Source organism: Hyla sarda, chromosome 3 (assembly GCF_029499605.1).
Source record: "Hyla sarda isolate aHylSar1 chromosome 3, aHylSar1.hap1, whole genome shotgun sequence".
Classification (NCBI taxonomy): domain Eukaryota; kingdom Metazoa; phylum Chordata; class Amphibia; order Anura; family Hylidae; genus Hyla; species Hyla sarda.
Window position 1 is genome coordinate 321,736,513 of NC_079191.1, and position 15,195 is coordinate 321,751,707.

Here is a 15,195-nt window from a genome sequence, read left to right on the forward strand (position 1 = left end):
GTCCTGCTAGTCTGGCATCCACGAGAGCAGCAACCCAAGAGAGCGATAATTGGCTACAGCTCCCTTATATGAGCAGGGACTGGACTAGTGCTTTTTGGTCAATACTGATGTCAATCACCATTACTAAGATTTGTGGGTAACACGTGACCCAAGAACCTCCTAAAGTCCTCCAACATACCATAGAGGATATTAACATGGTTACATGACCGAAGGTCCTGCGACGCTAAACAAGGTAAGTCCTATACATTATATTAGATATATACTATTATTAAATATATACATTTATTAACATTAGATAATTAGACTTGAGGAAGAGGCGACTAGGGGCTACCCCACCTAAGGGACCCTACCTGAGCGTAGTTACTCTGACTTTGGGGACCTCTAAACTAGGTACGGTATGTAATACGGTACCGGGACACCACAAACCCCCCTACTTAAAATAAGTCGGCATCGACGTCTGTCCCTTAAGACTGAGGGACGAAGTGAAGGTCGGGTAACAGCATTCTAAAGCTACTTAACATTTTTTTAGGTACATACATTTGTTTGGGTAAACTCATGAACAGGATTGGTTGGTTCATGAATTTAGTAACAGGATGATATCATTCACATGCGATACATCATATTTAGCATTTTTTTTTCCTAAGCTCACTAGACAATTTAAATCTCACTATACATTTTTGCCATGTTAGCTACCTGTTTAGTACACTGGAAACTTTACTGGCTTGCCTGAGGCTTTCTACCAATAAAACTGGATACTAGGGTCCATTGGCTACACGCTCTTATCCCTAGAAAACAACAGATAAACCTTACCTAGGTTACCTTTTATTATGTGTATTATTTTTAGCTCGCAAGAGCACCTACTGGCCAGGCAGGGCATCTCGCACACATAGGAGAGAAAATAATTAGTATACATGCCAGTGGCAGTAATTGGAAAATAACAGCTACAATTCCCAAAGCATTTACTTGAGTGTGAGATATTTTAGTTGTTTGTTTGGTGTACTAAGTTTAAGTGAGGTAAGTACACTTAAGTGATTATTTTGAGGTACTATGTGAGAGGTCAGTCTTGATACCTTAGGGGTAGTTTTCCTTGAGTGGACCTTTGAGAAGGTGTTAATGATGGGTGACAGAACTGTTATTCCCAGAGAAGCTGAGAAAGCCACCTACTATCAACTACTACAACACCTATTATTTACATTTTTTATGTACAAATTTTTTCTGTGTACAATAACCATTTACATTTAGTTACACTAGCACAAATATTTATTAAACACTCCAACAGGGTTAAGGTGCATTCACCTGATAAGGGCAATTTTTTGCGAAGAATGTTGAGGTATATACATGTAAACAAGCGTACAAGGAACAGCAGTCCACCTGCACTAAGAGTCTAAACTTCACGGCTACCAGCTCTAGCTGGGCACACACTTACGAATCTCCTACCACTAGGAGTCTCTTGGTCTAAGGACCAGGCACAAAAGCTTGATGGTTACATTACAGCTTGAACAATTTTAATTAAACATTTTAAAATGATACAACAAGCCAGGGAATCCCAGCAAATAAAAATTGCAAAACCATGAATAAACAGTGGTAATACAATAACAGTGGGTGTAATATCATGTATACCATACTTATACACCGTATAGGACATCTGTTAACAAATAATGGGAAGAGCCATAGACATAGCTGGTATAATAAAAGAACAAATTGGTCTACCATGCGAGTGGTCTGGGGAATGAATGATGTAAGATTTGGCCACTGTTTAAGCTTTCAGACTGAACGGGGATTGAAGCCAAAACTGCCACTTATTGAGAAAGGCAAGGTGAGTGTCATTCCCATAGGAGATAATTATTTCATAGGTACATACTGTGTTAATTTCTAGTTGGAGGTCTGCAAAATCAGGAATTGCCTCTGTTTTCCACTTACGGAGTAGGATATTCTTAACTACTGCACATATTATACACATAAGGGCTATGCTATGAGGAGGCATATCGGAAATCCCTATGAAAAGGAGAACCAATTGTGGGGTCCAATCGATCGGTTCAGGGAGAACCCTCGTTAACAAATCCCTGCAACAATCCCAATAATGTCGTATTAGGGAACACAGCCATAGAATATGTAGCAAGGAGCCTCTGCAACCACATCTCCTCCAGCATTTGTCCGAAGTTGTGGGGTATATTAAAGAGAGACAGTCTGGGGTATAGTACCACCGGAGAGTGGTTTTAGCTATTGATTCTATATGTGAGGAAGATTTGAGGTGTAAACGTGACATTTTAGATGCCTCCATTCATCAACGGAGTATACAGATTGCAGGTCCCGTTCCCAACTACGCATCAGGTGAGTTTTCCCACTACTAGCGTCATGGAGTAGGGCAACATACAGGGGCTTCAGCCCTTTACGGGATGAGGATATGTGGAGATAGGCCAGCTTATCTAGTTTGATACCCGAGGAATGCATTCCGCCTAGCAAGTGTCTGACCTGCAGATATTTAAAGAAGTCAATATTTGGCAGTGAGAATTTTGTACAAATATCCCCGAATGGCGAAAAAGTGGTGGATGAATGTATGCCCCCTACTGAGACCACGCCTCTAGCTATCCAGGACCCCAGATTTGTATGTGGAAGGAGTGCATTGAGAAGGGTGGTGGATATACTAGTTATATGTGGGGGGGGGGGGGGGGAGGGGGCCTGAATCGGAAGTACTGTGGAATATCGTCCAGTCTCCTATAGAAGCAGTCATCGTAGGGCATAGGTCTTTACGGGGTGGTAAATTCCAGAATGGCATCAGCAATAGGTCCTTTAAGGTATAAGGAAGGGCCAACGATTGTTCTAGGTGTACCCACGGAACTTCTAATGATCCCCGAATCCAACTCCCTAACACAGAGACCAGGGTTGCTACATAGTAAAGTCTCAGGTCCGGCATTGCCAGGCCACCGGAGTCCCTTTGTCTAGTCAGGATGTGTCTGGCTATCCTGGGTTTTTTATTGCCCCATACAAATTAGAAGAGTAGGGAATGGGCCTTAGCAAAAAATCTGTCCTGGGGAGGACCACAGGCAGAGCACGGAAGAAATATAAGAACTTAGGCAGCACGAACATTTTGAAGGCAGCTATTCTACCTGTCCAGGAGATTTCATGTTTAGAAAGCGTCTGTAGCTCTGTGCCCACTTCCTCCAGGAGAGATTCATAATTGAGTTTGTATGTCAGAGTAGGAGAGCTCGCTAGTGTGGTGCCGAGATAGGAGATCCCTCCTTCTACTTTCCAGTCGAACGGATATTGTTTGTGCAAAAGGTCCACTCTGTGCGGGGTTAAATTAATAGGGAGGGCTTGAGTCTTAGATGAGTTTAAATGATAATAAGAGAGGTGTCCGTATTTAGTAATTAAATTGAGTACCGCCTCCAAGGAATGTTCTGAGATTGTTAGGGTCAGGAGCACATCGTCTGTATATAGCGATATAGTGTGGGCTCTACCGACAATTTCAACTCCACTGATATTTGCATTCTCCCTAATGGCCTGGGCCAATGGCTCCATAGCTAGGATAAAAATAAGGGGAGATAGGGGGCACCCCTGCCTAGTACCATTAGGCAATGCTAACCCATCTGAAAGAGCCCCATTTACAAACAGCTTAGCGGTAGGGTTACTATACAATGCCTGAATAGCTGTAACAATGGAGCCCCCAAACCCCATGCGTTGAAGTACGGAGAAGGTGAGCGACACCGAAGGCGGTCCAGAGCTGACTGAAAAAAGTTACTTAAGTACGGGGTAAAAATGTGTCTAAATTGTTTATAGTGATGACCGGCATAGCCGTCTGGACCAGGTGCTTTGTCTCTAGGGAGGGAGTTAATGATCAAGTCTATTTCGATGTTAGTTATAGGGGAGTTGAGTGTGGTCAATTGGGGTTCAGATAGCCGGGGAAGGGCTAAAGGGGACAGGAAAGAGTTAATATCCTCCTCTAGGTTTGTCATATCCCGTATGGAGTTTTTAAGATTATATAGATCCTCATAGTAAGCTTGGAATCCATTTGCAATATCCCTTGGAGACAGCAGTTTAAGTCTAGTATGAGGATGATATAAATGTGGGATTCTACTTTTAAGATGAGTGGACCTAAGGCGTGTCGCCAACAGTTTACCCGCCCTATTTCCCATAGAATAAAATTTTGCTTTAGATTCACGAAGAGATTTTTCATTAAAATCTATAAGGAGTCCCCTGAGTTCTAACCTAAGTTGTCTGAGTGTTTCTGCGGTGTCGAGGGCGAGGGGGATGTGCGATTACTGGATTCTGCATGTTGCAATTTGTGAAGCAAATCTGTAACCTTACTTTCTTTAAGTTTCTTGTATATAGCCCCTTGTTTAATAAAAGAACCCCTGATAGTGACTTTATGGGCATTCCACAGTACATTAGGGGTTAGGGGAGGAAGGAGCATTAAACAAAAAAAAATCTTTAATTTCTTTCTCAATTTGTTCCCTGTGTTGTGGTATAGAGAGCAAGAAGGGGTTGCTCCTCCATAGATACACCGGAGGTGTGACATAATGCTCAGAAAGGGTAATGGCCGCGTGGTCTGACCAGGTAATCATGTGAATTGCGGAGGACTGGGCTAGCATGAATAAACATTGTGTACCCCTGAATGAAATGTGTACTCTCGTTCACCATAATGGTGTATACGCCAGACATCGTATAATTCTTCTTTCCACAGAGTAGGTGCTAATGAAGAAGGTGTGCGTGTTATGGGAGAAGTCGTGTCCACCTGAGGGTCAGTGGACAAATTGAAATCTCCACATATGATAATTTTAACCTGGCCGAGAGACCTGGCTCTACGAACTACTTTGTGAAATGAGGGCAGTTGGGCCTTGTTAGGGGCGTAAAGGGACACCACCGCGTAGATAGCATTATTTAATGAGCACACTAAGACAAAATATCTCCCCATAGGGTCAGCATAGTTTGCAATTTTAGAAAAAGCTACTGTGTGTTTGATCGCTATGGAGACCCCCCGAGACTTAGTGTGGTAGTGGGAATGATTTATGTGAGGGAACAATCTATTTGCCAGTCTAAAAGCATCTTGATGTAAGAGATGCATCTCTTGGAGACAGAGCACATCACACTTCAATTCCCTAGCTTCCCTCCAAACATGTGCCCTACGCATGGGGCTATTAAGACTATTGGTATTTAAACTAGCAAATGTCAAGACCATTATACAACAGTAAAAATAGCATATACAGTGTCGAATGAGATTGGTCATCAAGGAGAGAGGAGATGTCTCCCAGAGAGGATGCTACTCTCAGTGGAAACACAGCTATGTGATTAATCAGGATGTCCGCACACCAAAAAAAAGACAAAACGAAAAACAAAACAAACATGAACAGAGGCATAGCATATGTAAAAACCTGTTTTGTAAAGAGTCCGCGGTAATCCAGGATCTGCCTAGCTAGGCACAATTCTTAAATGTTGCAGAAAGTCTGTGAAGAAAACTTTAAAGCAATATAAGTGTCACAGCTCAGATGAAACTCTTGCGATGTCGTCCTGCTCCTCGCCTAGAGCCTCTACCCCTCTCAGAATCACGAGCAGGCAAAGAGTTAATGTGGCTCTCCCATACCACATTAGTAAGGGTAGAGTGTGACACTGTAGGATTGAGGTTAACAGTTGGTGCTGGTTGATTCAGCCCCACCTCCTCGTCAGGAGTGGGCCGCAGCACATTCGTCAGTACCTGATGAGCAGACCAAACCTCCTTGTCTGGAGTAGGCCTAGGTACTTCGGTTGGTACCCGAGGTCGAGGCCAAACCTGGATAGGAGTAGGCCAGGGTACTTTGTTGAAGGCAGAAGTAAGTGGCTGTGTGGAGTCCCAGTACAGGTACATTGTGTCAAGGTATTGTAGGCCCTGTCAGATTGAGACCTCCAGTGTCCTGGGGGGCTCCCCTGGAGGGACTCAACCATTTTGAATGTGTATTTGCACTGTTATAACTTAATAATCCGTTATTAGGTATCTGTAGCTTTAAGTATGTTACCTAGCAACCTCATGCTCAGTCGGGGTATGTGAGAGTGGAGGACTGAGGGCTAGACTAAACTTTTGTGTAAGGTGTTATATTATGTCATTACTTGTATGTAACTTTATAGTAAATCCACAGCTCCCTGGCCAATGGGCTTTAGTTTAGCCTGCCCTGATAAGGGGTGGCATTTCCTGTGTAGTTCAGTTCAGAAGTGGAGTTCAGAGGTGCAGTTCAGAGGTGGAGTTCAGAAGGGTTCAGAGTTCAAGTGTGGAGAGAAGCTGAGTGGAGAGGAGTGCAGGAGTTCAGAGTGAAGAAACAGCAACTCATTTCAGTTCAGAGTACAGAGTGGAGAAATATCAAGCCTTTACTTCGGCCTTGATCAGAGAATTCCTAAAGGACAATTCAATATCTTCCGGCAAAAAGCCACAAATCTACCGACACTTCAGTTAGTGACTTTAATCTCAAGCCTAATATAGCGCAGACCTAAACCTCCTAGTCCGGCCGTAAGAGCCAAGCATATATGCAATATCAAGTCCAGGCACTACAAGCTGTGTGGTCCTCTAGAGACTGTCTGTTAATCCTTTGGGAGACTTTGGTTGAGCGCTGTGGAGATTGTATCACCTATCTTCAAATTAGTAAAGCCTCCGTTAAACTGCAACCTAGTGTGGAGTCAATTCTTTCCTTGCTAGCCTGTGGGGAGACGGAGTTCCCCGGACCTGTAGTACCCCGGGAGATACCAAGACTACAGTGGCGTCACGTGACATTAAGGGTTAATACCATCCGACCCTGGGTTCCTAACCCCCCCAAGAACCAAGTAGCTGACCCCAGCGTAGCGGTGGCTGCGGACCTCACCCGTGGCCACCACAGCTGCTGCTGTAGAGACTCCTCCTCCTTGGGTACGTAGGTGGAGGCATCAGTAGCAGGCCATTTCGGCCTCAGCTGGAAGGGGTCCGCTTCCCAATCATCAGAGGGAAAGTACTTGAAGGAAAGTTGGGTTGGAGCGGCTGGTCTGGTGACTGTGGCAGCCCACTCTCCTCGCAGGCCCTGGACAGGGGTGTACTCCACTATTTCACCCACCTCCAGGGAATGGAACTTTTTGTGGAGATATGGCCTCTGTACAGTTCGCCGGTTTACGAGGATGGTATAGCCGGTGTGGCAATCAAGAAGGGTACCGTAACCTTTGACCTTGTTGAACTTGGCCACTGTTGCTCTACAACATTCCAAGGGCTTCTCCCCTTCTCGGGGATGGTCCCACATGCGTATGAAGAGTGCCTCCATCTCTTTGGTGTTCTCTTGGTAGCGGATCCTCTCCTCATGAGGCAGATGCACATGCTTGGGGGCATACAGTTCTCTGTGTTGGGCCTTTAGCTTGTCCATCAAGTCGGCTATTTCGGCCTCCTGACGGGTCCTTTCTCGCTGTGCCTTAGGAACCGGTTTAAGGGGCTTCCCAGGCAGGGGTTGAAGCACATCATTCATATACTGAATGAAGTCAGGTTCATCCCCAAAGACCCATTGGGGCAATTTTGGTGAGCACGGTCGTGCACTCTGCAAAGCGGACAAGGGGACTTCTGGCTCAGGGCTGGTGGAGGAAGAGAAGGCAGCCTCTGATGGCGTACTTACAGAGGATTCCTCTGTCGGGATCTCAGCCCACGAACCCCATGTCTGGTGGTGAGGGGACAGTCTCACCGGTGAAGGAGTTCCAGGTGTCCCTGTGGTCTCCCCCGGAGGGGTATCCTGCCAGTCGTCGTCATCATCGGGCAGTGGGGGAAGATTGCAGGCCCCCTCTTCATCCAATGACAACCGCTGCAAGCGGTCGGCAAGATCGTGGAACAGTTGGGCTGCGACCGCCGCAACTTTCCTTTGTTCCGGTGCCATCTTGGAACGCACACATGTGCTCTCTGCACGCCGCACCATACGCAAACTTCCGTACACTTATGTGGTGCTTCGCAACACATGGGTACAGTCTTTTATACAGGGGGAGTACACTTTAGTTGGTGGCAACAGCTGGAGGCACACACCCGTAACCTGTTTGTAAGATGCCAAAAAGCTATGTGATAGCCTGGGGGATGTAGGGTATGGGGAGTGTAGCTGTGCGGTGACCAAAGGGGGCTTGTTAACCCTTGCTATTCGTGACGCCAGGGTGGGGGCTCCTCAGTAATGCTTGTCCTACCGCCACCCTTCCCAAGAGCTATAGGGAGGTAGATAATAATAGAATGTCCACAACTGGAGAGTTTTCTGAAACAAGTATAACTTTTACTGAAGATTTTTTGCAAGCTTCAATAACGGAACAGTCTCTATGCATACAACTGCTTTCTTTGGAGATTGACAATGGTTGGGACTTTAGCAATTTAGAGTCTTTAAGTATTATGCGCTGTTCCACTGGATTTAGGGGATCAGTTGCAGTCCAGTAGTCACGCTAGCTTTAGCGGGGGTAGTTTAGAAGTCACGGTTTTAGTTCTGCCGAGGCCGGTAGGTTTTTCAGGCCTAACGTGTCTTTTCAAGTTGTGCAGATCCGTCCTGCTAGTCCGGCATCCATGAGAGCAGCAACCCAAGAGAGCGATAATTGGCTACAGCTCCCTTATATGAGCAGGGGCTGGACTAGTGCTAATTGGTCCATACTGATGTCAATCACCATTACAAAGATTTGTGGGTAACACGTGACCCAAGGACCTCCTAAGGTCCTCCAACATACCATAGAGGATATTAACATGGTCACATGACCGAAGGTCCTGCGATGCTAAACAAGGCAAGTTCTATACATTATATTAGATATATACTATTATTAAATATATACATATATTAACATTAGATAGTTAGACTTGAGGAAGAGGCGACTAGGGGTGCCCCACCTGAGGGACTCTACCTGAGCGTAGTTACTCTGTCTTTGGGGACCTCTACATTAGGTACGGTATGTAATACGGTATCGGGACACCACAACCCCTTCCTCAGTAGCTTATCACTTAGAAGTTTACAAGGGGATTTAAGCATGGCTTTGTGGTCCTGATATCGAAAATGTGGTTAGGTCACTTGTGGAAGAATTTTTCATATATCATTCACAATATTTGTTAAGAAATTTAATTAATAAGAAATGTATAATCCATGTTTATTTCTTATATTAATGTTTCTTTGCCATTGTTTTTATAGGAGATGGATTCCTTTTCTTACTGTGACATCAGTTCAGTGTTTATAACCAAGACAATTCACAGGATTATATCCCCGATGGCCGTACAGCTCTGTCATTTGATCATCTCCATGCAATGTAATGGTAACAAGTATATTGTGATAAGCGGGGACCTGGAACAATTGGCTGAGGAGTTATCCAAATTTACAGAGCATTTTGCCAACACTTCCCTCAGGTATGTGGTTTATAATAAAACAGTAATGTAAAAAAAACATTATAGCTTCGGCACCTTAGACATCCGGTGCATAGACCAAACTGCGAGCCTCCGGCGCTGCACCCTACGCTCTAAACAAACGCTGGTGCAGCACGGAGATTGCGGGGGTCCCCAGCGGTGGGACCTCCACGATCAGACATGTTATCCCCTATGCTTTGGATGGGGATAAGATGTCTAGGGGCGGAGTACCCCTTTAACTCCTTGGGGACGGAGGGCGTATGCATACGCCCTCGCGTCCCGTCACTTAAGGACGGAGGGTGTATCCATACGCCCTCCGCATTTTCGATCACCACTGCTCGCCGGGTGGTGATCGGACCGGGATGACTGCTGATATCTATCAGCAGACATCCCGTGGCAATGCCTAGGGGGGTCCTGATACCCCCCATGTCAGCGATCGCGGCAAATCGTTGGTCAATTCAGACCAGCGATTTGCCCGCGTCCGGGCTAATTGGGTCACTGGTGACCCGATCTCCCGGAAAATAAGCATGATCGGAGCTGTCAGAGACAGCTCCGACCATCTAAAAGCATAGGAGCGAGGTGGCAGTGTTGCCACCCCCCTCCTATCCCCTGCTATTGGTCGGTCAGGCTGACCACCAATGGCAGGAGGGGGGTGGGGGGGATAGAGTTCATTTCCCCCCGCTCTGCCCACCGATCGGAAGTCAGTGCAGAGCGGGGGGAATAGGTGCGGCGAGGGGGGAGCATGGTCCGGCTTACCCAGACCGGTGGAGGCATCCTGGACCAGCGGCAGCAGCGGCGGCAGCGACGGCGACGGCAGTTGGAGCGGCCGGAAAGTGCGGCAGAGAAGGCTGCAGTGAAGATCGCGGTAAGTGATCTTCTCTGTGGCCTTCTAAAAGCTGCAAAGCTACAACTCCCAGCATGCCCACACAGCCAAAGGCTGCCTGGGCATGCTAGGAGTTGTAGTCTTGCAACATCTGGAGGGTCACAGTTTGGAGACCATTGTATAGTGGTCTCTAAACTGTGGTCCTACAGATGTTGCAAAACTACAACTCCCATCATGCACTGACTGTCTGGGCATGCTGGGAGTTGTAGTTTTGCAACATCTGAAGTGGCACAGTTTGGAGACCACTATAAGGTGGTCTCCAAACTGTAGCCCTCCAGATGTTGCAAAACTACAACTCCCAGCATGGCCAGACAGTCAGGGATGCTGGGCGTGTAGTTCTGCAATATCTGGCCCTTCATATGTTGCAGAACTACAACTCCCAGCATGCCTGGACAGTCTGGGCATGCTTGGAGTTGTAGTTTTGCAACAACTGGAGGGCCACAGTTTGGAGACCACTACTTAGCAGTCTCCAAACTGTTCTTCCCCAGTTGTTGCATAACTACAACTCCAAGCATGCCCAGACTGTCCAGGCATGCTGGGAGTTGTAGTTCTGCAACATATGAAGGACCAGATATTGTAGAACTACACGCCCAGCATCCCTGACTGTCTGGCCATGCTGGGAATTGTAGTTTTGCAACAGCTGTAGGCACACTGGTTGGGAAACACTGAGCTAGACTCTGTTTCCTAACTCAGTGTTTCCAACCCATGTGCCTCCAGCTGTTGCAAAACCACAACTCCCAGAATGCACTGGGAGTTGTAGTTTTGCAACAGCTGGAGGCACATCGGTTGGAATCACTGAGCTAGAGTCTAACTCAGTGGTTCCCCACCAGTGTGCCTACAGCTGTTGTAAAACTACAACTCCCAGCATGTATGGTATGGTGCATTCTGGTGGTTGTCATTTTGCCACAGCTGAAGGTTTGGGTTGCACCCCCCCCCCACCCCATGTGAATGTACAGGGTACATTCACACGGGTGGGAGTTTACAGTGGGTTTCCTTCTACAAGTTTGAGCTGCGGCAAATTTTCCGCCACAGCTCAAACTACCAGCGGAAAACTTACTGTGAACCCTCGCCTGTGTGAATGTACCCTAAAAACACTACACTACACTAACAAATAATAAAAAGTAAAACACTACATATACACCCCCTTACACGTTCCCCCCCCCCCCCCCCCCCAATAAAAAGGAAAACCGTCGGCAGTGTTTCCTAAACAGAGCCTCAAGCTGTTGCAAAACCACAACTCCCAGACAGCCATAGACTGTACTGGCAGGCTGGGAGTCTTGCAACAGCTGGAGGCACCCTGTTTGGGAAACACTGCTGTAGGGTTTTACTGTAGGCAACTGGGTCCACCCCTATTGCAAATTCCTTATTCAGGCCTCAAATGCGCATGGTGCTCTCTCACTTCAGAGCCCTGTCGTATTTCAAGACAACAGTTTAGGGCCACATATGGGGTATTTCCGTACTCGGGAGAAATTGCACTACAAATTTTGGGGGGCATTTTCTCCCATTACCCTTTGTAAAAATGAAAAATTTTGGGGGAAAAACTGCACTTTTGTGAAAAATTTTTTTTTTCATTTACACATCTGACTTTAACGAAAAGTCATCAAACACCTGTGGGGTGTTAAGGCACACTGGACCCCTTGTTAAATGCCTTGAGATGTGTAGTTTCCAAAATAGTATGCCTATTGGAGTTTTTTGCTGTTCTGGCACCATAGGGGCTTCCTAAATGTGACATGCCCCCCAAAAACCATTTCAGCAAAATTCACTCTCCAAAATCCCACTGTCGCTCCTTTCCTTCTGTGCCCTCTACTGCGCCCACCGAACACTTCACATACACATATGAGGTATTTCCTTACTCGAGAGAAATTGGGTTACAAATTTTGTGGGGATTTTTCTCCTATTACCCCTTGTAAAAATTTTTAAACTGGGTCTACAAGAACATGCGAGTGTAAAAAATGAAGATTTTGAATTTTCTCCTTTACATTGCTGCTATTCCTGTGAAACACCTAAAGGGTTAACAAACTTTCTGAATGTCATTTTGAATACTTTGAGGGGTGCAGTTTTTATAATGTGGTCATTTATGGGGTATTTCTAATATAAAGGCCCTTCAAATCCACTTTAAAACTGAACTGGTCCCTTAAAAATACTGATTTTGAAAATTTTGTGAAAAATTTGAAAATTGCTGCTATACTTTGAAGCCCTCTGATGTCTTCCAAAAGTAAAAACATGTCAACTTTATGATGCAAACATAAAGTAGACATATTTTATTTGTGAATCAATATATCATTTATTTGGAATGTCTGTTTTCCTTACAAGCAGAGAGCTTCAAAGTTAGAAAAATGCAAAATTTTCTAATTTTTCATGAAATATGGGAATTTTTCACCAAGAAATGATGCAAGTATCGGCAAAAATTTACCACTAACATGAAGTAGAATATGTCATGAAAAAACTATCTCGGAATCAGAATAAAAAGTAAAAGCATCCCAGAGTTATTAATGCTTAAAGTGACAATGGTCAGAATAGCAAAAAATGCCCCGTCCCTAGGGTTATAATGAGCTACGTCCCCAAGGAGTTAATGTTGTGCCTGTGGTAAAAAAAAATTACAAAGAATATAAGTGAGGAACAAGGAAGTACATTGTGTAGTTATACATTACATGTAAGATAGCAATTCATAAGGTATTCATTTTTTTAAGGGGGCACATTTAATGTGTCAAGTGAATGAAGGGGAACAGTTTGCGTGTTCTGGGCAGTAATAGGACACTCTGTGTGTAGGAGGGGCACTAAGGGAGCATGTTGAATGAGGGACACTAAATGACCATTTGTATGAGGGGGATACTGGTGCATTTTGTGTGTAGGAGAGACCAAGGGCCACTTTGTTTATGTGGGAGGCACTTTGTGTGCGTGAAAGGGGGAGGGGCAATAAGGGTACTTCGTGTGAGTGCAAAGGGAACACTGAGGGGGTACTTTTAGTGTATGAAGAACACTAAAGGGGAAACTCTTTCTGTATTGAGGAAAATCTCTCCTGCTCTGTGAGGCTATCCCTTCATACATTTCTCCCTTATTGCTGCCCAAACAGCAGTGTATATGGTATTTTATAGCCCAGCTACAGTGTGTGTGTGTGTGTGTGTTACACATGGGGACGGCTCTATTGCTCTTCTCTCAGTAATGCGGCAAAGCATTGGGAGAGCTCGGCTGTAAAGTTGCAACTGGAGCTGGTTGGAATCCGCACAGTGAGGCCCCCTATGATTATGTGGATTTCTAATGAAATTATTTTCTCATGGACTACACTACTTCTGGAGGTGGTACGCATATGAAATATACCAGTCAGTATACAATATCAATAATATGAATAAAGTTTATAGTGGATAAAAATGTGTCTTGATCATGTTGCAGTGTACCAGTATACTTGTTTTGTGTTTGGCCAGAATGTCACAGAGAGCCACAGGCCACTTAAATGGGAATAGTTATCTGATCAGGTACAGTACCAGATATCAGAGTTGTGCCTTGTAACCAGTAGAGCACCTGTATGTCCATTACAAGACCAGGACAGATCTGTGTCCATTGGAAGAGTGACAGGAAGAACAGATCATGAAAATAGATATTGAATTCATACTATAAGCATTTTAGAAAATGTTATAACATTTTATTACACAAATAATTACATCTATTTGTTGAAACAGTATACCCTATTAACTATTAAAACATTGATAATTAACATATTCACAATGATCCCATAATGTCTTGTATTCCAGGTTCATTTCTGTAAGTGTACAAATAAATGGTTTCATTTTTCAGTACATGGTCATGATTAGATGTCTATCTGCTTAGGCTGAAAGAAGAGTATGATGATGCAACTTTTGCGCAAGAAATGGAAAAAGCAGCAAAATCGCTTCAAGTATTTGGGAAAAACATCCTGTTGTCAATACAGAAACTATGCATTCAACCTACAGTTCCAAATCACCAAGAGGAATTGGTTATTGCAGCACAAAATGTATTGATGGGAACTTTAAAGGTAGAAAAGTTACATTCCTACCATATAATATTATGAATAATAATATGCCTACATTGGATTTACAGTTCTAATTGAAGAAAAAAAATATTTGAAGACATACATTTTTTGTATGTAGCAATTTAAAAAATGTAATAGTTTTAATATACAGTATACATGTAGTTTATTTTTACAATTGTACAGCCATGGTTGTGTCTCAAACCTTTGTCTGTGGGATTATTACTGTAGATTGTGACAGTTCTATTCCATATGCCTAAAGGGTGTGTGTGTGTGTTGTTTGAGCAGCAGAGCTATGTGTGTTAGTGCAGCACACAATTGTGTGTGTATGTAGGTAAGCAGAGCTGTGTGTATGTGGGTTCAGCAGAGCTGTGTGTGTAAGGGGAGCTGAGCTGTGCATGTAGGTGCCGCAGAGCTATTGTGTACAGCAGTGCGTTGTGTATAATATGCATGCTGCAGTGCCATGTGTGCCATATAGTAGCTAATCATGGTAATTTAGGAATGCTGATCCAAACAATAATAGATTGCCAGATAGCATTGCAACAGGTTTATCCTTCTCAATAGGATTATTTTAATGTTACTTTTGATTTTGATGTCAATATTATACACCAGTTTCTGAAGTTTACTATAGTTTATTTAAGGTGCCCTATTTACAACAACATACTGTATTTATCGGCGTATAACACGCATTTTTAGGCTAAAATTTTCTGCCTAAAGTCTATCTGCGTGTTATACTCCGATAAGCCGCTGCAGTTCAATTATTTCAAGCGGGCGCTTTAAATCAATTAACTGCAGTGGCTTTTGCAGGTGCAGAGACCTGCCATCGCTGCTGGCTTCTCTGCCCCTGCCTGTCCTGGGGTCTAGAGTCCTGCTGCCGCCGCTTCTCTCCCCCTGGCTATCGGCGCCGCTGCCCCTTCTCTCCCCCTAGCTATCGGTGCCGCTGCCCCATTGTCGGCGCCGATAGCCAGGGGGATAGAAACGGCGCCG

The 15,195-nt window shown here is 44.7% G+C and overlaps 1 protein-coding gene across 7 annotated transcripts in view; it reads left to right on the forward strand.

Moving 5' to 3' along the window:
- The window catches only part of LOC130362543 (uncharacterized), a 56,822-nt gene that overhangs the window by 22,033 nt on the left and 19,594 nt on the right, over positions 1-15,195 (forward strand). For 4 of the 7 annotated variants that reach the window (XM_056567195.1, XM_056567199.1, XM_056567194.1 and 1 more), the window contains exons 1-3: positions 1,704-1,816; positions 9,114-9,325; positions 14,031-14,214. In XM_056567195.1, the coding sequence (XP_056423170.1) occupies positions 1,712-1,816; positions 9,114-9,325; positions 14,031-14,214 (501 nt within the window). In that variant the 5' untranslated portion in view covers positions 1,704-1,711. Of the gene's footprint in view, positions 1-1,703; positions 1,817-9,113; positions 9,326-14,030; positions 14,215-15,195 lie in introns of those variants that run through there. The other 3 variants (XM_056567196.1, XM_056567197.1, XM_056567200.1) reach the window with 2 other exon arrangements.